Raw genomic sequence first — 25185 nt, 5'->3', positions numbered from 1 at the left:
TGTTATTCTTTTTTTTAAATTTAAAAGAAGCTAAATTATGCGTAATATCTATACTACACTATTGTTAAAATAGATTTTAGAATCTAATCTATGGGATAATAGCCGATATTAAAAAAAAAAGACTCGCATTATATCTAGCAATGAAGAATGAAAAAGTTAAGTCAATTTTTTCTGTAATTATAGTTACACCTGACCATAGCAGCGAGATATTACCCAAATCGTGAATATGAAAAAAAAGAGATACCAGTACTGTTGGTAATTGAACGATTCCGGTTACTTTACTTCTTCATAATATTTTTCTCATTTGAAAATAATGATACTTTTTAATATCATTTGAGAAAGAACATTTTTTTCATTTTCCAAAATATTGAATACCTATGATAATCGTATCAGCAATTGCAAATTTGTTTATCAGTATAACTCATTTATCGGTTTTCAATTTAATTATTTTTTTATTATTCACAATTGTAAGATAATAATGGAAAACGAAGCTAGTCGTTTGGCTTGTAAAAGATTTAAAAAAATTAGGATTTAAGAAAATTATATCAATTTATTATTCAGCCGTATGCGACATTTCTGTACTTTAAAGATCGACAATCTCGAATACAAGTTTACAGTCAAAATAATCCAATTAGAACTCGATGGTGTTTCGATAGTCCGCGGTCAGTGTATAATGTGAAAGATGAATATAAACAAATACACATGAAAAGATGAGCCGATCGAAAAGCTAGTAAGCTCGTTAACTGATTTACCTTTGTAATATAAGTTGTAATAAAAAATGTACAAACGCAGTAAAGGGAGGAAAAACTGAAGATCTATATGGTCGCAAAATACGTAGCTGCCCTCGAATACTGTTGTCATCCTACTGATGAACTATTCCCTCTTCAGCATGTATTTTCAAGGCTACTCTATTTTTATGAAGAGTTGTATTTCTACGTATCATTTGGAAAACGCTCGCAAGACATGTGTGCATGTATCGATTCTCCATAGTCGATGGTGGCAATAAATGCAAAATCAAGAGGCAAAAGCATGAACTCCGGTTTAAATTGAACTCTGGTCACTTGCCAATACAATGGCATGTCTAACGGAAAACTGTAGAATATGCGCGCAAAGGAAAATAGATGAGCTTCTGAAGGGGAGGAGTATGAATGACATGCAAAATGATATCTCGCTAAAGGGAAAGAAATGTAGTTGAGCCACTTCTTTAGCTAGCTTCAGTCACTTTTTTTACTCATTAAACGTTTCTTTTTTAATCGGAACAGCAAAGTTTTGGATACAGTCAATGTATGTTGTTGCCTCGACAGGTATTTCGATTGGAAAATCAATATTTTTATTTATATGTTAATATACATGCCCATGGGTAAGAAAATGTTGATTACGAATCAGAATTGGAAATGTAAGTTTGACTGTAAACTTAACACATGAAAAAAGATCATTCCAAAAAATTTTACGCATCGTAGGAATTCATCAAATTCATTAGACTTTCGAAGACGACGCTTGAGAAGGTGTGTAATATAATAAAACTCGACAACATTTATTAATGGAGATATTCTTTTTAATTATCGATCTAGTAACAACCTGGGATTTGATTATATTACAGTTGTTTCCTCGTTTTTCAATTGCAATAATATACGAATGACGGAAAAACAGGAAAAGAAATGTTGATATTTTCGACAATAGCGTCATTATCACCTACGATATACATAATAAAAACTCATTGTGTTTGTATTTTTTTGATATTCTCATTATAAATAATGTCATTACATTACATAACTATTACGATACTCATCATCTGATATAATTACAGTATCACTAAAGATTTTCTTTTAAAACGCTAAGATGTCCCGCAGACATGTCTCCGCGAGGATCTCGTTTTCGATAACTTTCTCATGGTCCACTTTGCGATGTACTAACAACAAGTGATATAGCAATAATTCATCGAAACATCTCCACTCTAACGAAAAAACATTAGAGCTCACAACGGTAATCGTCATTACTATTATATATCTATTATATTTTAATGAATCTCAGTCGACTAAAAAAAAGGAAATGAAAAAAGACGTCGAACTATAGATATATTGTTGCTTGCACTATACACATCGTATTACAATTCGCAGTCGAAGAAGAAAAATCAATATAACGTTCGATGTTTGGAAGAAGTCTTGAATTATCGTTTTTAGGCGTTTTGTTAAATTACGAGTGAGCTTTTTTCCTTTTCGTTCCGTCGCGCATCATCGAATCATCATCGCGTTTATGTACAAACTGTCGCGCGGCAGGAAATAAGCGAGAATAAGATGTCGGATTCGTTCGCAGATTTTCTTGCGCACTCACACACATGCACCCGAACGCTTGAGCTTTCACAGCCTTATATTACACGTATACCATATTCATATTTATTATTTATAAAACACCGACGTAAGCTTCGCCTCGTGGCATCACTCGTCGAGAATGAAAGATTATGTACGGCGTTACGACAGAAGAGAGACAACGTGGAAGCGGCGCTCTTTGTTGTGCGTTCGCTTTTCGGAAGGGACTCGACAGCTCTTACGAGGACAGTGCTAGGCCCAGGCGCGCCAGTACCATTTCCTTGCGTAGTCGCGTGATTTCCCAGTAGACGTCGTGCACTGCGAACAAGAGGCCATTACTTAATTAGGAACGTGCCACGAGTGACGACTCGGCGGAAATAATTGCTCGCCGGCATAATGTCCGTAGATCACTTGGCGGAGAACCGACGCTTTCGAGAACCAAACTTACCGGAGCTTTTGACGAGGCCACGCTCGATGTAACGCAGATAATTCAGGAAGTCGCACACGGCTATGATCTGGCAAAATAAAGCAAAAGACAAATGAGGGCGACGCGTTAAGCGCTTACAGACTGGCATTGACAACGAAGGCGATCGATCGCGCAAATTGAAGACTCACTCGGTTCCTGCAGATCTGCGATATGCAGTGCCACTGGTTCTCCTGATCGCTTATCCGCATCCGATAGTGGCATTGTCGTGGCGCCTCCAGCAGGGCGCACTTTCTGCAACGAGAGCAGTTTGCTTTAGCGAGGTTGAATTTTATCGGAGCTGTCGGCACGCGCGCCGTCATCGTCGTCGACGTCGAGCCGAAATAAGATAGCGGCGCTATAGTCTGTTTACCGAATTAATCGATAAGACGCGAGACTGCCTACGTCTCAGCGTCAAGTCTATTCGAAGCTGCAGACGAAAGTCTGCCGCGACGGTTGTAATCCGATTGCGGGCGAGCGCGCGATCAAGATTTTCACGGCGAGCGCGAGTTCGGTTGATAAAGAGGATAACTCACTTGGGGAAGCCCTGCTTGGCCTTGTCGCTGACGGCCTCGACGAAGATAATGCCGTCGAGCACGGCCTGTCGCACCTTGGCGCCGAGCTCGGCGTTGGGGAAGTCGAGGCAGAGGTCGATGTCCTCGCGGAAAATGCGCTCGACGAACGGCTCGCCCTTGTCGACGCAGGGGCTGGCCTTCCACCTGAGGAACTGGGCGTGCACGCGCGGATCCACCTCCAAGCCCAGCTCGCGGCTCTGCTGGTCGCGCTCCCTGCGAGCAGAGCGAGAAAGAGAGGGGGGTGGGTCGGTGAGTGGCGCGTCGCGCCGATCGGTCGCAGGTCCGCGACACTCGCGCTCGGCTCACCTCTCGCGCTTCTTCTCGCGCTCCCGGTGGCGCTCGCGCTCGCGGTCCAGATCCCTCTCGTAGGCGTCCTTGGCGGCGTCGCACGGCAGCGAGGCTCCCGGCTCGCGATGCGGCGAGTCCGGCGGCGAGCTCTCGCGGCCGTACTTGAGATTGAAGTGCGACGGCGAGCGCCGGTGGCGCTTGGCGAAGATGCCGCCGGTGGCCTGCTGCTGGCCGTCGTCCGCGGCCGGGGCCGACGACGAGCTGCAGATCTGCGGGTGCAGGTGCGGGTTCGGCCGCGCCGGTGTCGAGGTCAGCACCAGGGTCTTGAGGGCCGCCACCTCGGCCGCGAGCACTTCGGCCTTCATGCGGCTCTCCTCCAGCAGGCGCTCGGCCGTCGCCTGGCACTGATTCGCCTCGCGCACCATGTTGTGCGCCTCCTGGAGCGAGCGCGTCGTCGCGTGAATTACACGGGCGCGAGGCTCGCGCGCGAGGGAGCTCACCTGAAACAGGCTCGCGGTGAGCTCCTCCAGCTCGGCCTCGACGTCCTGCCTGATCCTCGACAGTCTGGCCACCTCCTCGTCCTTCAGTTTGAGCTCCTCGCGGGCGCGGCGCAGCTCGTCCTGCAGCTGGGCGATCTGCCGCTGGCCGTCGGTCTCGCTGGGCGCGCGTCCCCGCTGCGCCGCCGAGGGCGACGCCGGCTCGTGCTCGTCGCTCTCGCCGTCGGCCTCGCCCTTCGAGCCCGACTGCGAAGCCAATGCCGGTCAATGCGCCGTCTCCGACGCCTCGGCGCCCGCGCGCGCGTACTTACACTCCCGTCGAACTGGCCGTCCGCGCCAGCGGGGCCGTGACACTCGGGTGCCGGCTCCGGCGCGGTCCTGCTGCTCGGCGCCGACGGCTTGCCGCTGCCGTGGCACTTGTCCGAGCCGGCGGACGAGCGACGCCTCGGCGCCGTGGCGGCCAGTCGGGCGCCCTCGTTGAAGCTGAAAATCGCGAGCGGCGACGGCCTGCAAGGAGAAGCGCGCGCGTTGCAGTGCGGGCGAGCTCGCGACTTTGGCGCCCGCGACAGGGTGCGCGTCGCTCGGCCAATCGGCGCGCGGTACGCTCGCACTTGCCTCTCGCGGCCGAAGCCGGCGTCGTCGTCGTCGAAAAGACTGGTGGGCTCGTCGGGCTCGTCGCCGGCGTCCTTCTTGCAGGCCGCGGCGTTGCCGTAGCCGAACAGATCCGTGGCGGCGCGCGCGAGGTCGCTCTTGAGTATCATCGGGTGCGAGGCGCCGACCGCGTGGCAGCAGTCGGCCTCGTCGAGCTCGTCCTCGTCGCTCGTGTACTCCTCGTCGCCGGTCGTGCCCGTGCTGCCGGCGCGTCTGTGCTTCGTCGTCAGCGGCCGGTACGCGTACTCGCTGCTCGACGTCGTCGTCACGCCCGAGTCGCTCGAGTCCATCGAGCTTGGCTGCTGCACTGACTCTTGCGATTTCATTGGCGCGTCGTCGCCGCTGCTCACGTTGCTGGCTCTGCAACAATTTCGAAGGTTCGTCTAGGTAAATACGGCTGATTTTTCAATGTGTTTGTGCGCGCGCGCGCGCGTTCGAGAACGTAAATAGCTAGTTCGCCAAGTCAATAAACGCTGGCGAGCCGCGAGAGGAAGTTCAGGCATTCCAGAGGTTTCGTCGATATTTCCTCGTTTGAATTTTCAACGGCAGCTTCGCGCCGAGCGCAACGAAGAAGCGAAGCGCGAGAGAACGAACGCGCGTCGCGTGAGATTCATGCCGATTTTATCGCCAAGCGCGCGCGCGCCGTTCCGTTTCGCGGTGCGTGAACCGCGCGCGCATTTTTCTTCGCGACTCGGCCGTCGCGTTCGTAGACTCGCCGAAAGATCGCCGGCTGCGCGCGATGACCGACGATCGAGCTTCGTGGAAGCCTCGCGCGACAGCTCCGCGCCGTGAATTACTCGACGAGTAGAGAGAAAAGTCCTACGCAATTGAAACTCGGATCTCCCCTGTCCCTCCCCGTCCGATCGAATAAATCTACGGGCAGCATTGTCACTGACGAATGGCGAGGCATAACGATGATTAATACCCTTGCCTCGCGCGCGTAATATTACCGTGGACTCTAATCGGAAGGCTGACATTTTTCAGCGATGCACGCGAACTGGGAACGGAGCTCCTATCGTTCGACGCCGCACTGATTGTCCACGAGTCCGAGGATTCCTGATCGGCAAGTCGACGGGATCCGCACTTTCTTCGGCGCAATCGAATTCTTTCGCGTAGAGCGTCTTGGCGCAACGGCGGCAACGTTGCAGGCGGACGCGAGCCGCAGTTCTCGCGCGCGTACGCGAACGCAGCCAACGAGCGCTCGGGCGAGAGGGGGACGGACGGAAAAATTACAGGCCGTCGCCTGCGCGACTCGTCGGCAATGCGACTGTTGCGCGCGAGCGCGATGACCACGCGACGAGAGAGTCAATGAAGCAATTAATTTTCGTACCAGGTGCCGGGGAAGTGCGAATTGCCGGCCGCTGACGCAACTCCGAATTAAATGGCAAGCTCTTGGCTTCGCCTCGGACTGTGAGCTTGCCAATATCTCTACCTGCCTGGACGCGTAATGAACCTTTTCGCCCGTTTCACGGAAGCGCCGCGCACGCGTTGCCGATGACAGCGCGGCTCGCGGACCACCCGGTCGTCCTTGAAACGCGGCTGGGCGAGCTCGTTCCGCTCGCCGGGCTGATTGATGCGAGCGCGGAGAAGCGTAACCGGAATTTTTCCGTCGAACCGCTTTGCACTGCATTCCTGAATTGGGATTTTACGCGAGGATTTCATTTCTTTGTAGTCGTGACTGCAAATCAATGAACGCTCGTACAAATTGCTCTCAATCGCGCGGAGACGAGGCGTTCGAGCAGGAAATTTAGTTAAAAGTTTAAAGGCAATGCATTATTCACGATACATATTACGTGATTGAAAATGAGCGTTGAAAATCGTCATGGTTACTCGCTGATACGAAAATGGGACAATTGTATCGTATTCTGTCACGTCGTTAAAAACCTCTCTATAAAATGACACGAATGTCGCCTCCTCGAAATTGACGATGTTTGAAAAATCTTTCTGCGAACAAAATAATACAAAAAATAAACAGAAGCGTCGAAGCACGCAGGTGTGCGCAATGGGGGGAAAAACACGGGTTATAAGCCGAGCCTCAGAGCTTCTCGCCCAAGAAAAGAAAGAATTCTCGCGTCGCTCCTTCAAGGATACTTTTCCGCGGCGCGGCGTGGCCGTAACGAAGTTTCCGTTCCCACGCGATTGCACACTCTGCCGGCACGAGAGTAGAGAGGTCGCCGAGCAAACACACACACACACACACATATATATATATATATTTTTTTTTCCATGCACTTTAATCCATACGTTTGCTCTTTTCTTGTCCCTCGCGTTGCGAGGTGAATATCGCTACTACCATGATGAAACAGCCATTTATTCGTACATCCTTGGCGAGGAAGCGACGGGAAACAATCATTTTTCTCGCACGCACTAGCAGTTACGTCGCCGATGATCATTAGAAGCTCACCGCGGCCGCGTATCCCTGGGCCTCGAGCTCGGCGAGACGCGCGCGCGCCGAGCGAACGTACCTGTAGATCTTGCGCGCGAGTGTCGCTGAAAGGCACTGGCCGCTTATCGACGCGACTGCAAAAGCGACTTGAAGGTGCGTTCGGCGCGGAATGTAAGCCCTTCTCCAAGAAGACTTACGCGACGAGCATGTTTATATGAGACGAAGCCGAACGAACGCGCACGATAGAACGCTTCGCCTAGAGCCAAGCTCTCGTCGCGAACGCTGCCAATTTCGGATCTGTTCGCGCGCTTGCCCATCGCGGTCTCCGCTCCTTCCTCCTTCGGAGGATAATCGCGCGCTCGTGGTAATTTTTACGCGCACGCGCGTGTCACGACGCCATGCCGATGTCGACCGGCGAAACGACGGCCGATCTGGAATACGATTTTTGCGCGACTAACGACGAGCTCCCCGGCGCAATGAAGTACCAAGTCCCCTCCCGGGAATGTGTTATCGCGGCGACTTTTCGACACTTGGCGTTACAAAGCGTCGAACTGCGCGGCTCCCTTTTTTCTTTTCGGTTGTTTTGCAACTGTTCATGACATACTTCGCGTGTCTTTTTCTCTTTTCTGTTCTAGCCGTTGGCGAGAGTCGATAAAGAAGAAAAAACGAGTCGTAAAGGCTGCCGCCTTACGGCGAGTTGCTATTGACCTTTTTTTATGAGAACTCGTTTTCCAAAGAGTTTACTGATGTTTTTAGGGTCTTTTAGAAATTTCGTCGTTACGGGGACCAATCGGAGCACGAGAAATATGGCATTGCGAGCTTGACATTTTAACGTGCAATGATTATATTTTAAAAATTCGTTCTGAAAAGTAATTAAAAAAGAAAAAACTTAACTATTTTTTTAATTACGAAAAATGACATACGGAAAGAGAGAGAGAGAGAGAAAGAGAGAGAGATGGTACTGCGAGTATTTACCAACTTTAAATTTTTTTCGGAGGGCTTGTACTCTGGAGCTGTCTCGTAACGTTTCGCTCGAGGTTGCGCTAAAGAAAATTGATTGCCGCGCGTTACTGATCGACAGGTCGTCGCGTTCTTGGCGAACACACAACTTGTGGGGCTTTTCGGGAGCAAGTTCAAAGCGCACGACCGCCTCTATGAGTACAGGTATACAGTCGCAGGATCGCTCATTGATCGCGTCCTTTTAGTATGCCGATCACGTTTGCGGCGTTAAGTCACGCAAGAAGGGCAGGAAGGCTAATTGGATTTCCCGCGAGTATTAATTCCATTGCGCGTCATTGGCTACAACGAAAACACCGCGCGCACGAGTATCTCCTCGACAACGGCCACTAGCTGGGACGCGAGCTGGGATTCTTCGTCGAACGCCGCGCACTCTCGGCTGACGTTCCCCGTGTCCGCGACGTGCTCGAGGCGACGCCTCGCCGCGCGTCGGCTTCGCGCACGAAAGAGAGCAACAAAAAGGAAACGCATGTGAATTCACGTACACGCGTGCAAAGGGGGCAGACGCGCGGCGGAAGGAGGCCGGGCAGGGGGAGCAAACGGCGTCACGCTTTTAACTCGCGCCGTCTCCTCGCCTCGCAGCGGCGGACGGTGCACCGCCGCGGCCCATTAACTTTCGGAGCGAGCGCGCGCTCGAGCTTTTTGCTGGCGACAAGGTGCTGCGGCGCGCGCGCGCAAGTTTTTCAGTGAAAAGAGATCGCGAGTCGAATTGGCGCGATTCACTCGACGCGGCCGCGGCAGCCAGCATTCAGCATTCGGATTGCAAAACTCCGCCGCCGCCGCCGCCGTCGCCACCATCGTCGCCACCATCGTCGCCACCATCGTCGTCGCCGTCGCACGGAGCCTCGTTTCACCGAGCACTTTTCCGAAGTCCGATTTTCGCGCACGTAGCTTGCGCTCGAGCGTCTGCCCCTTCCTTGCTCTGCGTTGCTTTGCTTCGCGTGCCTCCGTGCACTGAGAGAAAGATCGATGCTCGGCGCCTTTGTACGCGCAGTCATTGACGCGCACGGCGACGTTATTCGCGCCAGCGATAGCGAAAACAAAGGAGCTTCGTAAGAAAGCGAAATCGTTCGGCTGTCGCTCGCGGGGGATGCTTTCGGCTGCGTACACGTACTTCCGGAGTTACAACGACAGACAGGCTGTCACGATGGGGATATACGTTAATGGGTTCGCCCATATTGTTATTCTTGGGCGGTGTGCTGCTGGCTTCGATAGGCTCTAATGGTCGGGAAAACAGTTCGATGCATCGGGCATTAAAGCTCGAACGAGTAGTCCACTCCAGGACCGAAACTCGCGCGGCGAATAAAATCGTCGCAAACAACGAACCAAAATTCTCGATGCGAAAAAAAGAAGAAAAATACGCCAGCGCAAAGAAGAAAGAATTCGCACAAAATGAGCAAACGTTGGAATTTCCCGGTCATTATTCCGCCACTGCTGGATGACGATAGACACACGTATGCACACGAGCTGAAGCGAAGGCCACGGTGTTCGAAGGCAAAAACAACACAAGAGAATGAGAGAGAGAGAGAGCGAGAGAGAGAGCAGCGAGCGTAGGCGAGCGATGTTGCACGTGCGAATGTACGTGTATAACAGGTGCGTACGCACGCGAACGGCAGACGCGCGTCGGAATGTTTGTTTGCTGTTTTTATTTTATTTCTTTCGACATTTTTTCGCTTTCTCGAACGATGAATTCCGGGTTACGAAGCGTATTGTCCCTCCGATTCGCCTCGGCGAGGCAACTTTCCATCTCGTGAAAAGCAAAAAAGATATACCGTTTGGTGCTGCGATAATGTAGAATGTCGCTTACACACACACACACACACACACACACACACACACACACACACACACACACACATACACACAGGGCAGGCGCGCGCGGTACCAAGCCGTGACTACTTCCACTTTTAGCGTTCGACGACGCGAGCGCGTGTACGTGTGTACGTGTGTGTGTGTGTGTGTGTGTGTCGAAAGTTTTCTCTTGGCAAGAAATCTCTCGTGCGCGGCGCAGCGCCGACCTACCCGTTAGACAACGACGTTCCTTCCAAGCCACCTGCATACTCTCCTACTACCATGCTGCCCCTCGTAATCAATTGCACATTGTCGCCCCGTCGCTCGTCGTCACCGAATACCCTACTGCTCGCGCGAAAATGAAGAAGCAGCAGCGCGCACACACGCACACACGGCACACACGGCGGCAGGCAGGCAGGCAGGCGACGCGCGAACGCAGCGCAGAGCTGGGGCGGGAGCCGAGAGTCGGACGGCAACTGAGCGCCGCCGCGCTCCGAAGGCGCGATGATCTTTCTCCGCGAGCGCGTTCGTCGTGTCTCTCCTCCCACTCCCCTCCGCGAGCGCCCGACCGCGCCGCGATTTCGCCTCTCCTCGCGCTCGCGTTACGCCGCTCTCCGGCACCGAAATCCTCTGCACTCCGCGCCTCGCGGCTCGCGCGATCTCGCGAACGCGACGCGCCTTGGCTTTCCGCACCGTACCCGATGCACCAAGCCGACGAACTTTTCCGAGATCGATGCCCGAAAGGGAACACCGGCGACGCGGCGCTGTTCGAGAGGCCGCGAACGCAAGCTCCAGCGGGAACTCTTGCAGACGCACGGTTCACCCTTTCACCGGTGAGTGTGCGTGCGCGCGTGTACAGTTACGTGCAATTCAATCGAGTTGAGCGCGAGCGGCTTGCCGCGAACCTCGCCCGCGCTGACTTTGTCTGCCAATATAGCCCCCCGGAAGGCGACTGCAGGCGACGGAACTCGCAACTCGCCGAATACGTTTAGTAAAGTCGAGCGCGCAACTGCGCGGCCGGCCGCTCGACCTTCCGACCGCAAAGCTTATCGGTCCGCAGTCGGCGTCTCACACCGACGTTCGTTGGCCGGAATGCAGGGCTCGAGAGAAGATTTTCAACGATAGCCGAGCTCGATCGGCGAGGGATTGCGCAACGTCGTGCGCGGCAATGGCGCTCGAACCTTCGATGGAGACCGACCGCGAGCTAGCCGGGCGGCGCGCGGCGCTGCGGCCCGAAATCATCGTCGCGAGCGAGCGCGCCGGCTAAACATATCCGGCAGCGAGCTCGGGCTCGGCGAGGGGAGCGAGAGGAGAGCGCGCCGTGCATGGGCTGGTTGAGAACCGCTCGGCGGGGCTCGATCGGGACTCGGTTGGGGCTCGTCCCCGCCGCGGCGGAGCCAGCGTGCTTTTCCGCGAGCGAGCCCGACCTTCGAGCAGCCGACATTGAACCGCTGCCAGAGAGCGCGCGCGCCAGCGGCGGCTTGTTTGCGCGGACGCGAGGGCTATTTCGGGGGTCGAGGCCCACTCGAGTGCCGGCCCCGACGGCGCTCGAGAATCGCGGGCGTTCTCGACGCCGCAACGCCAGCTGCGGCGCTCTGGAAACGAGCCGCGGTGGAGATAACGCTCGCGCGAGCTCGTGTGCCTCGCGCTCGACCCTGCCAACTTTCCAATGGAAGCGCAGGCCTCCTTCGGCCCGGTATACTTTCGCGTGTCAGTGCGATCGAAAAGGCGAAAAAAGAAATTGTATTGAACGCGAGGCGTGACTTGCGTGTCGCTCATATTAAGTCAAGAGAAAGCATTGTTTACGAAAAGAGAAGGAGGAAAAAAATTGCTTTCTCTCGTTATCCGCAGTCGCGATGTATTCGCGCGTATCTTCTTCTTCATCGTACTTTGTCTTCTCGGACTTCCCGGATGACGGTATAGTCGCTCTCGTGCCTGCTATTTTATTATCGCGCGCTGCTCCAATTTGCAATTAACGGTCCTGCGCTGAATGGCAATCATGTGTCTTTGGTTCTCTGAAAGTTCGACGCTCAACTTTCGCCGCACTATCGCGACGCTGCAATTCGCGCTCGTCGATAACCTGATACGCTGGTATAAATCACATGTTGTTATTCAAAGCGCGACATTACTCATGCTCTGGTAATGAGCTTTCATTCGCTTCTCCTACATCGAAAGTACAATCTAATTTTCACGCCCAACTAGAATTCGCCCAATTTCATCCATCACGCAGGCAATAAGATATCCTCTCGTCTATTTCGCGTGGGGAGGTCGATGCTATGCATCATGCGCGTGGGGTGTGGCGTACTCGACAATACTCATAATCGAACGATGGTGTATAGCCAAAAAAATAAACGCTAATGCTCCACGGAAATTGCAGCATTTCAGATTTGTAGGTGTATAAAATTCTTTTATTACGACGGAGATGACATGTAGAAAGGAGTGTCCGTAAGCAAGCGTCGGACGAACCGACGTCATCTCTGACATAACTCCGCTCCTTTGGGTATTCGGTTAAAATGGAAGCTTCTACAAACGCCAGCATGTATATCGCTGCACTCGCGACGACGAGATGTAATAACGCCACGATTACACCAACTGCGCGGGCATTGTCTCACGTATTTACTATGGTCGCTTTGTGACTCGACTGCCTTATCCCGTATGAAGCATCTCCGTTGTATTGTAATTGCCGAGAGAGTCGCGAAAAATATACGCATCGGTCATTCTCGCGCTGGCGATTCGACGAATGTACCTGGAAAAGTGTCGTGTCGCTCCACGAAGGTAATTTACGAACGAAAAGCTATTTCTTACGGTGACTTCCTTATCAAACTTGCCATGCACGCGTTTTTGCCAATACGCGAGTTATTAATTTTTTTGCCAATCAATCAATTTGTCACGACGACAACGTCAACGAGAAGAAAACATTCATATTTTCCTCAAGTCATACAGGCTGAAAGGCTATTTATTTTCTATTATTCTCGGAAAAAGAAAAGAAAAAGAGACGTGCAATCTATCGTCGATCCTTATCGGTGGTTCCTTGAAACTACCTAACTAAATGAAACTTTGCACGTTTGTTTTTGACATAAAGTTAAACATCTGTACCGAATTTTACGTCAACATAACAATCCTTTCGACAGTCATCAACGGTAAAAATAATGTCAGATGGTCGACTGAGAGTTTCAAGACTATACAAGGATCCAAACATTGCAATAATTTTCCGTCCAAACATCCAAATTAAAAACGCAATAAAAGAGAATTAGTTCAAACAAGTGTTTCGATCACTGTTGGATAATGTTTCTAATTCACTTAATAGTCTTTGTTACTGTACACTTTCCTCGTTCCTACACTCTACTTTCGTTGTAATGAACAGGAAGTGAGAAAAAAACGACTACATAATAGTTTCGCGATTAATGTGGTGGAAATTTGTCAAAATGTGCATGATCGATGCGAGTGCTCGTTTCTCAGATCTTCGGCTGGGAAGGAAAATGCACGTTCTTTTGAAAGTTGACGCAAACGTTTTTTTCATTTCAGTCGTGGATCGTTCTTTGTCTGAAAATGCAAAGGGTTCCTCGACAGGTGAACGTCCGATTATCGTAATTGTTGTAAGAGCGGTGATGGACGTTGATTTGAAAGGCATCCTTAACATTTGGATCGACATTTTGTATTATCGCAGCAACAACAGCAATCCGGAGCAGCGCAAGCGCGCCTCGCGTCAAGCGTTGCCCACCCAGGAACGTAATGTACGCGAGTCAACTGCGCGGGAATAAACGAGATCAATTATCCTCTGCTCTCCCAGCGATTGTTATAATCGAAAACACGGTCGAGTTGGCGCGCACATATATGCGCGCAATCGTTGTATCAAGCGCTGAAAATCCCAGGCGGAGAAATCGAGGACGAGCCTACTTCTCCGCAGCCTCGAAAGTGACTTCATTGTGCGTGCAATTAATCTCTCGCCACTCGTTTTTGTTCTCCCTTCGCGAGACGAGGTTGCAACGCAGGCGCCGCGCTTTGTGCACGGGAAACGAGGAAACGTACCGCTGGCAACTGCGCGCCTTTTATTTTCAATTTTCAAGGAAGATAGCAGTTTATTGCCGCGTTGGAACAGATGGGACATGCTTTTCATTGGATTTCGTCGGATTACAAATTGGAAATCTTCAATCTGTATCCTGCGAATCTTTAAAACGGAGGCATACGATAATTGAGCGTCTAGCCGATCAATTTTGTCTCTCTCTCTCTCTCTCCTTCTCTCTCCTCCTCCTCATCTTCCTCGAAGTAGAAAATTTCACCCGCGGGCGGATATGGCGGCTGGGGGGGGGGGATAAAAGAGGCAACAAGGACGTTACGAGGGTGGGAGACGTAAAGAGCAGATGGTAAATTTAGCCAAGGGTGAGGCGCCCTCGAGCGCTTTAAAACGACATTGCCCCTCTCGCAATTTCGTACGCGCGTACTTGCACATGTAGACGCGGCAAAGGAGCTTTTCCGTGGGCAAAAGCTCTCGGCGTACGCCGATGGGCCGCGCGTACGTATATGAATTTGAATTAAGCCTTAGCGAGCGCTTTTCTCTCGCGAAGAATCGATCGCTTGACCGCAAGCAACAATCGGGAAGCGACGAAAGAAGAAGGGACTATTCGCGGTCTGTACGCGGAGAACCGTTTCCACGAATCGCGTCGCAGCGAAGGAGGCGAAAATAGCCGAGGAACACTCGAGTGCGCACGGGCGTTCCATCCATTGACGACCCCATCGTCGTCATTACCCCGGAGCAGATCGCGCAAACACGCGCGACGGAGCGCCTATACCATATATACCGTTTTAATTGTCGGGGGACGGCAGCTTCCAGGCTACGCAAGTGGAAAAGTTCGATTTTCGCGCACTGCCCTCCCGGGCAAGGCCACTTTGCTTGCGCGCACCTGCAGCAGAACAGGAGTGGGGGAGTGAGGAAGTTTCTGCGGTCAACTGAAGCGTTTGTTCGAGGTAGGTGAAAGTCCGCGCGGCGCGAAAAGAGGAATGTTCACGGCGCTTGTCTACCGCTAGCGCGGCAAACGCTGCGAGCCGCCTCTCCGAGCAGTCTGCATAAAACGGAAAGCATCTCCGAACACGTATTACCGGTTTTTCGAACTTTGATTTCCGTGCGAGGATGTCTATCTCTTTTTTCTGGGTTGGAAAGGGGCGGATGTACAAAGAAGATTTGTTTGTTCGGTGGTTTTTTTGCATATTCGAGAGAGGGCATTGAGCGTTTGAATGGGTCCGCGATTCCAGAATGAAAGTCGAAAACATATGTCTTTTAGCCGGAATCGTTGTACTAGTTTTCTTTAGTTAAAATGGCGGATTAATAAGTCTCGTAAAAAAACAGAATAGACGATCGGGAAGGTATGTGCATTGTATAAATAACGAGACGAATTTATTTATATGAACGATAAATTTTACTATGCACGAAAAATCTCCCCGAAGTGCTAAAAAGTGGTAGAAGGCTGAAACTCTATTAAAACGTAACCTGTTTAGTCTGTATAAGTGATTGCATTTGCAAAATTGCTAATTCACTACGGGGTGAAGATCGAAAGCTCTCTTACCTCTTTTACCTAACGACGCAGTACGAACGACCGGGCGAAGGTGCTCGAGTAGATGTTACGTGACGGCCAACACCCAGGACATCGACTAGCACGCCAGCTAGTCTGCTTACAGCGAGACACGGGTATGAAGGCGCACACTAGTCGTCGACCACCGAGAACTACACACAAGTGGTCGAACGAGTGCAATTAAACTATGACTTGGATAAAGTGCGAGCAGAGTGCGGAGGTGGTGACGGACGGCGATTTTCCAAACAGTCTGGTGGCGACAGCCCGACGGTCAAACTTGAGGACTGCCGAGCCCTTTTTGGGGACTCTTCGCGGGGATCCAATCGGCAATGCGCAAATAGACGATGGCGCTGCGTCTGCGCTTACCTGCGAGATTGTCGACAGACCCCTTTACTTCTTTTATTGCATCGGCGAGCGGGCAAATATCGCCCGTGCCGTAAATAAAACGTTCGCCGAAGATCTATATCCGACTCGCGCATACATTCGGCAGATGGCGACCAACTGGCTGAAACTTTGCAAAAATATCATAAATGAGAAAATACGCGCGCTAAGGCAAATAAGAAGCGTAGAGAGCGCGAACTATAATTTGAGATGACGAAAAATTGCGTGAAAAAGTTGCGATCGTTCGTTTTCTTTCCATACTCTTTTCCGTCGCGTACGTATTCGACAGGAATATTTCCATTCAAGTGGCTACTTCATTTCCGATGGCTTGTCGTATAGCTTTGAAGAAGAAAGTAATAGATGAACCTTCGCCAATGACATTTCCAGACCAACTGAAGAAATTATTCATGCTTAAGTTGATAAAGTCCTTGATTATTCGCAAAGTAAGTAAATGTGGATGTTTACGCTTAAAAAAGATGTTCCGAATATGAAACAAATGCCGACGAATGTTGCGCGCGTGGAATCGAGCGTCCAACTCGAGCGCTGTTTTTTTGTATCTCAAGCTCCAAACCTTACATTAATAGACTATCGCTGCGCTCCTTTTAACGTCGATCCGACGAATCCCGAAAAAAATTCCGAGTGAAAATGAGACTTTCATTGCGAAGCCAACGCTTCGAAGGAGGCACGAGTTAGTTGCGGGAAAGGCGAAGATCTACACCTGCGGAGAACCGCAGCAGAGATAGAGCTCGGGAGAAAAAGAAACATGTGGGAACATCCCCGGGGAAATTAAAAAAAAAAAAAAAAAAAAAAGGGGGGCACTTTAAGGGTGATTTAGCGCGAGCGTACCGCAGCCGCGATGCAGTCCGAGGAGAATCTCTCCGCTTTTGCAAAATGAAATCCAGCGATTCGCCGGTTAGAAGAAGAATCGCCTCCGGGAGCGCTCTCCGCCACAAATTAAGGCGAGAATTGGTCAATTGGCCTAACTAACCCCACGGCGTCCACATTCCTCGCCTCGTCTCTCCTCTCCTCGCTCCGCCGCCTCGCGCGCCGTCACTTTTCTGTCCGCCTCATCAGCGCGCCTGCCCTCCTCTCTCCGTTATCGCGTAATGAAAGGCAGCTCGCGCGCGAGGCGCGGCGGCCGCCGTCTTTTTCACATTGCCCGTTAACTTTCACCCGTGTATCGCTTCGGACGCTCGGGCGCGCGAGCGTCCGTCGCCGGGAAAAACCTCGCCTCTTCTTTCCAGCTCTTTTATCGTCGTCTCTCTGCTTCCTTTTTTCCCCGCCGTTGGCGCTCTAACGAAGAGGAAATCGAAAGGGAGGAGGGGGGGGGGGGGAGAAGACGATATCCGTGGCTACAGCTCTCGCCTCCACTCTTTGTCGCGGCTTCGTCGATTGATCAGCGTGTTTTCAAGCGATAGGACAAGAACAAGATTAGAATAGCGACGAAAAAAGATCGCTTTTAATATTCGCGCTCGTGCGATTCGAATGATTTCCGATATTTCGTCCGTATATGCGAGCTCTCGATCGATGGATCGATCGTAATGCTCTAGTCGCCCGTCATCCTAATTGAATTTTGCTTTAGCTTCGATGTATTTTTCCCGAGCTACGGCCGCCGCTCGTCGGAGCACTTCTCACTTGAACGCTGCGTGCGCGCGATACCCGAAGCTTGGTTATACCATCTCGCGGCTCGAGCGTTGCGTGCGCACGCACACGAAGCTCGCGCTCCACACGTAGGAGAGAAGCTCCGAGTTCTAGTTTCGATGGAAGCTCGATATAGCGAGCCACGATATGCGATCCCCGGCAGCGTCAATTTTTCGCGATACGATATTCGGAATCGAGATTTGCGAAAGCCGACAAAGTTCCTCTGACGGATAACGAGAATCCGAGTCGAGAGCCCCGTGCCCATCGCCAACCGACGTTTCCATTCAACGTCATGCGCGCGCGCGCGCGCGCGCGCGCACGCGAGTGTGTGTAGTTGCAGCCCGAACAAAGCAACCAACAATTATCTAACACACATATGCATACCCACAAGCGTAACAAGCGCGGTGCTCTCTATCTTAAATCTCTCGTTTTCACAAGAGAAAGAGAGACGATTAGAATCTCCTCCTTTGTGCGTTGCACGCCTGTGACAAAGAAGAAAAATCGATGCGTGAGAATGTCGCGCGCGAAGAGAGAAGAGAGAGAGAGAGAGAGAGAGAGAGAGAGAACAAGTTGATGGTCATCAAAAACGCAGAATCCGTTGTTGCCTCCAATTTTTATGAAAAAAAAGAAATTTTTTTCCCCTCCTACTTCCTCTTGCGGTATCCAGCACACATACCATTCTTTCCGCTTGAATCCGCCCCCCCTCCACTCCCAGCTCCGAGACACTCACCAGCCTTCGCACAGGCCTTTTAGAAAGGCTTTTGTTGAGGCTTTTTGCGCTCGAGCTTTTCAAAGCGCGCCAAGACACTCGTACGATTGCAATTACGTCCACGGACATAATCATTCAATTTTGCCTTTTTGCGCGACCGCAACGGTAAAGCCGTTCGCACTTGGCGAATTTCGTGACGTAGGCTACGTAACCGGTTACGCTGCGACGACGATGACAATGTCGCGCGCTTTCGTAACTCGCCCGTAAATGGGGTTCGTCTTCGTGGCGAAGGCTCTCGTTATGCAAAGATTCGAATTCCGTTTTTATTATTTCTTTTTTTTCTGGAAGAATAATTACGTCGCGAATAAAAAAAAAAGAAAAAAACTCGGCTTGCCTTTGTTTATCCGCGCGTCGAGTCGTTTAACGACACGCACTGTAAATAGTTTTTATTTTTATTTTATTTTTATTTTTTTTTAATTTTATTTTATTCTTTTTTTTAGGACGAGACGAAAGAGACATGCTCGCCGTCTTCTGGAAACTTTCGCAGAGGGCTTGCAGAGTGATCGGGCGAAACCTATGGGATTATCGGACCGCGCCGGTGCGAAAGAGAGCTTTGGACGAGGTCGAATGCACGTCCGCGCGGCCGTCGCCGCCCAAAAAGCCGCGCGCGCGACCGCCAATTTCTGGCAGGCATAACGGCGGCCGCGCGCGAAAGGTCGCCGCCCGCACGAAAGAGCCACGCGTCGCGCTGCGACGCCTCGACGCAGCAACGTTGGACCGGTACAATATCAGGTGCAAGCGCAGCGCAGACAGAAAACTCACGTGTACTTGTGTAGTGTGTTGTTGCATTCGAGGCGGTGCTCGAAAGTACAACGGCGTCACCGAACGTGGTAATCCGCATGCATAAAAGCGATGTTTTACCGAAATTTCGATGTGACTTTTTAATTGTATTATTATTTGTACAGTACTACGATTTTTCTTGTATATTAGTATTTAAGAATGAAATGTTTTTCGTGGAACAAAAAATAATTGTTCAGTTGAATGTGATAGTGCTAAGGGGCACGAGTGATTTGTTAATTGAACATTGTATGCGCTACTTATGTGACCTGGTACAGTTGTGCTATTATTTTTCCGTGGTTATCCATACAGTCGTTACAATAGTATAAACTGTTTTACAGGATGAAAACTGATGGTTCAGTTGAATACGATAACATGTTTTTTCGACGTGATAAATCATTGTAACGATTTTTTTATTCGCGTAACGTGTAATTGTTCCGCAGTTAATTTATGTTTTGAGATGCGTCGTCCGCACACGCTTGTCGTATCGTACTTTAAACTATAAAATTCATAGAATCGATTATACCCGATCAATTTGGAGTTTTCATTGAATGAAACAATCTTTACAGTTTTTTGAGGGTGAATAACTTCTATAATTGTTCAAAAGTGATACATATCGTAGAATTAGTTATTCTCACTCAATATTTAGTTTTTGACAATAATGAGGTATCCACTATTCTTCGTAAACTGCAAGTTATTGACGTATAATGATGTTTGCAATGAGCGAATTTTGTTTCGACATCCTCTTCACGGGGACATCTTTAATTGATGTAACGATCCCTTTTAACTTCCGTGTAAAAAAAAAGCGAAATTGTCGACTCGTCGAAAGTATCAAAATCGATTGAAACACTTCGATGACCAATCGACTCAGGCGATCTTTGAGAAATTAGAGGAGAGGGCATTTTTCATCGTTCGTTCGCTTCTATTGGGTTATAAAGTACCTCCTTCAATCTATCGCAGGAGACAAAGTGCTTGGGCGAGCGCACTTTTTCTCTCCCTCTCGATTGCTGTAATAGAGGCCTCCGTTGATCGCAGATTTTACGTTATACTTGTTAGATGCTGTGCTTTCATAGGGATGATGTACGTGGATGAGCTACCTGAGCTTGCACCTCGAAAAAAAAATTGTAATAAAGTTTGTGCACATTTGAGAGTGCGATAGGACAGCGTACAAAACGTTCTCTTTCTCGTACTGCGAAAATTTCATATACTCGCGTAAACACGACATAGTTAACTCTCGGCCGAAACTCAATTTAATAAATTTGCGTCTAAGCAGCTTAAGTTTCTGCGTAATCTCATCAGTACACCTCTTGGAAAATCCCTTTTTCGTAATAAAATTATTCTCCTTTTTGTTATTTGGCGTGTAACTTTAAGTTACTTTCTACATTTTTATCTTCCACTGATTCATGGAGTCGGGAAAGGGAAGTCGGCTTGTCCCACGACGTAAGCGTCTATATACGCACATCCTGCTTTCTCAAAATGACTACAATCTTCGTCAAGCGTTCTTTTCGACGGTAAATAAAAGATGACTTCGTGCCGAATGGCGAAGAGCACAGTGCACTCAGGGCAATGAGTTCGTTGACTTCGAGGAAGAGGATAGTAATAGAAGCTTTTTTAGAAACGCGTATCCAGTCCACTAAGCGAATCGCCTACACGCCGTCGAATCTTTGACTGCACGAGAACCTAAATATAAATGAAGACATTCTGCAATCTCAGCTGAGAGTCTGGCTGAGCTTAATTCAGTGCTAACGGACAATGGAACAATGTCCGCAGCACACGCGAGTCAAGGAATAACCACGGACATAAGGCGTGGTCCAGGTAGGTAGACAGGTGGTAGCCACTTATAATTATCGCATCATTAACCTTGGACTTTGTGCTCTACCTCTTCCCCGTTTCAATGTCAAAACGCACGGGAGAGCAGCCGAATATCGTTCCGAGGGCTGAACACCTGTTAAAAGGCTTTTAGTGAACTTAACATTTCTTCAAACGGGTTCCATTGATTTTTCATTTAAATTTAACCACAGCTATATGTGTCAAATGCGAAAAAAATTCTCATTTGTCTTCTGGCTCGTGGCATACAAATTGAAATTGCCGCAATTCCAAACAACATCGAGCATCTGAAATTCCACACCGACTCGATTTCGAGCGAAGCGATGATTTCATATCAGTCTCGATACGGTAGCCCAATGGAAATGCTATTTCGAGGGTAATCGAACATCGCAGGAAGCGAATGCGACACCTCGGAAAGCATCGAGTTGGCGTCTAAACGGATGATGAGCGCAACGGCAATCGCCAAAACAGAAACAACGAAGGCGTAGTCTACCGTCGCGACAACGCGCTTTAATAATTGCTTCGCACGCGACGCGAAACGATAATCGAGGAACTTTCTCCGCCAGCCGCGCGGAATCGTCGTCGGTATCTGCCATCGATTCCGGCTCGTTCGAATCCTCGCTTTCCCGCGACGATTGCGGAGAGGACGCCGCACGTCTCGAGGCGATCGCCCCTTATTGCACTTGACTGTCGAGCGACCGACGCGATCGTTTGGGCGAGCGCCACCCTAATCGAGGAGCCTCGCCGCGCGCGCGCGAAATCGCTCGGAAGGCGCGCGCCTCGCAAGGTAGGTCCAGTGGCGCCGTCGTCGCCTCTGTTCAATTATGAATGAGCCCACGGAGAAAACGAGAGCACGCGACGCGCGCCCGGACGGAAATTCCTTTGTTCTCGCGCCAAGGTTGGCGCAGGATTAGACTCGCGCTAATTGCGAGACGCCGGGCAAATTAGCCCGAACGCGGTACACAGCGTCGCCGAGATATCAAGCGGATTCCCGAGGCGCATCCAGCACCGGAAGCTGCCACTGGGAACTTGGACGGGCGAGTCGAGATACCGCGAGCGCGCGCACGGGGAATAAGCTATCTCTGGCTTTTCGATACGGCGCTGCGGTTACGGCTACTCGCTCGCTTACTCGACGACCACATGCGCCGTGCGTCTTTCTACGACTCGAGGTAATGGGGTTTAATGGCCATCACCGATAGCGCTTTTTTTACGACGAAAGCTGACATAGAAGAGCTCTTTATTGTTCACCGTCGTGATGCAACGAATCTCACGGCTCGTTACAGTTATCTGTAGGTAGAAACCGGCGACTGTGTCATTAAATTTTTCAAGTGCGGTACTTCTGTGAAAGAAGTCGTGATGCAACGCGAGTGCTGCCAAGTTTCTCATTAGTCCGCAGAAGAACCTTACGAAGCGTTGACCACGCGTTCGCGTGGCTTCGATTTTCTCTCGGGCGAGCCTCCGCTCGACTATTTCGGCTCCGCTCGCGCGTTTGCGTCTTGGCCGAAAGTTGGTCGACCTCGCAGAAAAATAATTCGCGAGAGGTGGTGAAAGGCCTCACGATGGTAATCGAGACGAAAGAAAATCGCCTAGATTCCTCGGCGAGACGAGACGCAGAATCCCTGACCCGATTTCAATTTTATTCTTTGTTCTATCTGGCGCACGCTTGATAACCGGAAGCTTTCGCTCGAATCGCGGGTTATAGATTATTAAATTGCGATTAATTATACCACAGCGACCCACTTGATCTCCAAGTAGAGCGTTCGTTTAGACATTTTAGCCTCTGCGATAACTGACAATTAGACGATTACTTTGGCGATCGTTGCGTCCCACGTCTCGCGTGCGTCGAAGTCGCGCGACCTATCAGAATTCAACCTTCGTAAACCTTGGAAACGACGAAGAACGGGGGCCTTCGCCGCGGCTGCAGCGAATATTTTCGAATTTTATAGACGCGCCGCGCCGACGCCTATTGTTTCGCGCGTTAAGGAGTTCGCTCGTCCGACAATACCGTTACGGCAGCAGTAGCCCACGACGCACGAGCCACTGAATAATGAGCTACTAAAGCAGTGCACTTTATTGTAGCAATTTCATACTTCCGCGAGATTTTTTTCCCCTTTTACGTGCTCGCGTGTAATGCGTACGGTGAGGCCTATCCCCTTTCTGCGAGGAACTCGGAGAGGCAAATCAAAGGCGTTTCATTGCCAAGTCAATCGCTTGTCACCGTCGTGTACTTGGGAAAATAGTCTTCGAATCCGAATGAATGGAATCTTGACCGTTTCATTTTGTACTTTGCGCGCTGGCGAAAGAGCGGAAACAAAGCGAGACTCGCAAGCCCGATCAAATTCAGTTGCGCGCAGTTGCCTTTCTCGAGCGGTAATTGCCTCATCGAGGAGTACCGTATATGCGCATAATTTTTCAATGTTGCGTCACGCGCCTCGCCTCGCCAGCATCCCGCTACTCTTTTTATCGCGCGATGATGATGAACTCCACGACCTCAAAGCTCATCGCGTCGAGTGAAAAAAGCCAGCGTTTCGCAAAAGAGAGAGAGAGAGAGAGAGAGAGAGAGAGAGAGGAGAAGCGCGGATGCGCCGTACATATAGGATTGTCCAACCGAGTCAAGAACAAACTCGCGGACCTACTTTTACTCCCCGCTCGTGCGCACGCGCGTGTGTGTACGTAAGCACGTACATGGGGTATTCCGCATATATTACGAAAAGTTTTGATTGAAGGTTCAAGAGAATGTTCTTCATTAGAGAAGCTAGTTTTCTCAGACGGAAAATGGTACGATTGCGGTAAATCTTTTTTTTTTTCCCCCATTATTCACTGCGAATTTTGCACCTGAAATGCCAATTAACAGTTTGTGCGACGAGTGTCTCGATTATATAGAATTGTGTTCAGCTAATATATCGTGCTAGTGCTAATCCGTCTATTGAGTTAAACAGCGACTATATCCGGAGTTTAAAGAAGTCGAGAGAACGTACGTGCAAATTGGTATACCATTATTGCGCTACTCGCTATTCTATTCATTTGGAATTATTTCTACTAGTACAACACTTAACGAGCCGCATCCATGTTTTTTTTTCTTTTTCGAGTTTTTCCTCGTTTTCTCTTCGCTCTTCGAAGGCGTCGCAGTTCGCGTGACTTTCTAAAATATTAGAGACCTCTTTTGTAAAAAAAGAAGAGAGAATTGCCTAATTTGCGTAATCTGGCTAATTGTCACGAGTTGGCATAGTTTTTTTCTTGTTTTTTGCTGCTCCACGAGCGACCTGGATGTCGGCTCAAGGAATTCGACTCGACATCGATCGATTTTATATCGAGAGAGATTGATAAGAGGTCGTCGTGCTTCTGCTTCGGAAGACCGTTTTTCTCGATCGATGTACTGTACTTGTCTACTTGTCGTAAGCTCGTCGGAATGATTTTAAATAATTAATCGATTCCGATCATTCGACAACTAGTTTCAACGAATAAATTGCCGACACTCGGAACTCGAAACGATCCTGCGACTCGTTTGTCCTAGTCATAGTCATGAAAACGTCTCACCAAACAAACTCTATACTACGGGAGTAATATCCCTCTGAAATTCTCTCCTCTTGAGGAAAAAAAAGAAACCATCCACTCAGCGAATTCCTCAAGTCTCTTGAAATGCGCAAACAAACCAAGCGGCGTATATCGTTGTCAACGCGGCGATCCATTAGCGTTTATTAAGCGGAAAAAAAAGATCCGCGTCGAGGAAGAAAAAATGCCGAAACACGCGCGATCGGAGAGACACGTCCGAAGCGCACAAAGAGAACGGAAGAGAGAAGCCGGACCTCTAGTGATAGGGTTTCTCCGTCATCCGGTGCATTCCTACGAGCGTTGCACTCTTACACACACACACACACACACACACACACACACACACACCACGCGTGCGCGCGGGCGCGTATGTACGCAGATATCGATCGAGCATGGACCAATAGCAGGGCTAAAAAATAATTCGTGCCGCGCGCACGTACGCGGATATAGATACTTTACCTTCGGCAATTGTTCCTGGCGACAAAGTGGTACGTGTCTTCGCCTCGTAAATTCCTATTCCTCGCTCTTTCTCTCTCTGTCCATCCGTCACGGGGCTGCGCGCGAGTGCGTGTGCGTCGCGAAATGAAAATAAAAACACAGAGGTCGCACGGGTGTGTGCGTGATATGCGTGGCAGGGAAGCGGCGGCGTGACGCAGGCGGGCGCGCCGCGGAAATTTCACTGAGAGAACGCTCGGCT

At 50.1% G+C, this 25185-nt stretch overlaps 1 protein-coding gene across 5 annotated transcripts; it reads right to left on the bottom strand.

Annotated features, from left to right (window-relative positions):
- Positions 1 to 1533: 1533 nt before the first annotated feature.
- On the bottom strand, positions 1534 to 25185 carry LOC131663210 (guanine nucleotide exchange factor for Rab-3A-like). Of its 5 annotated transcripts, none has more exons than XM_058933440.1 (9): positions 24948 to 25185; positions 4745 to 5140; positions 4441 to 4636; positions 4133 to 4375; positions 3651 to 4069; positions 3306 to 3557; positions 2922 to 3024; positions 2755 to 2821; positions 1534 to 2624 (listed from the first exon to the last, which is right to left on the bottom strand). In XM_058933440.1, the coding sequence occupies exons 2-9, from the start codon at positions 5104 to 5106 to the stop codon at positions 2545 to 2547; spliced, it is 1722 nt and encodes a 573-aa protein (XP_058789423.1). In that variant the 5' UTR covers positions 5107 to 5140; positions 24948 to 25185; the 3' UTR covers positions 1534 to 2544. The 5 variants fall into 5 exon arrangements, with proteins under 5 accessions (XP_058789423.1, XP_058789422.1, XP_058789420.1 ...); XM_058933439.1 differs by lacking the exon at positions 24948 to 25185 and adding an exon at positions 10206 to 10466; XM_058933437.1 differs by lacking the exon at positions 24948 to 25185 and adding an exon at positions 7025 to 7188.

The sequence above is a fragment of the Phymastichus coffea genome, unplaced genomic scaffold (assembly GCF_024137745.1).
Source record: "Phymastichus coffea isolate CEN01 unplaced genomic scaffold, Cenicafe_Pcof_1.1 PCOF00031, whole genome shotgun sequence".
Taxonomy (NCBI): domain Eukaryota; kingdom Metazoa; phylum Arthropoda; class Insecta; order Hymenoptera; family Eulophidae; genus Phymastichus; species Phymastichus coffea.
Note: the sequence above shows the minus strand (reverse complement) of the source record. Positions and strands in the feature narration are given on the sequence as shown.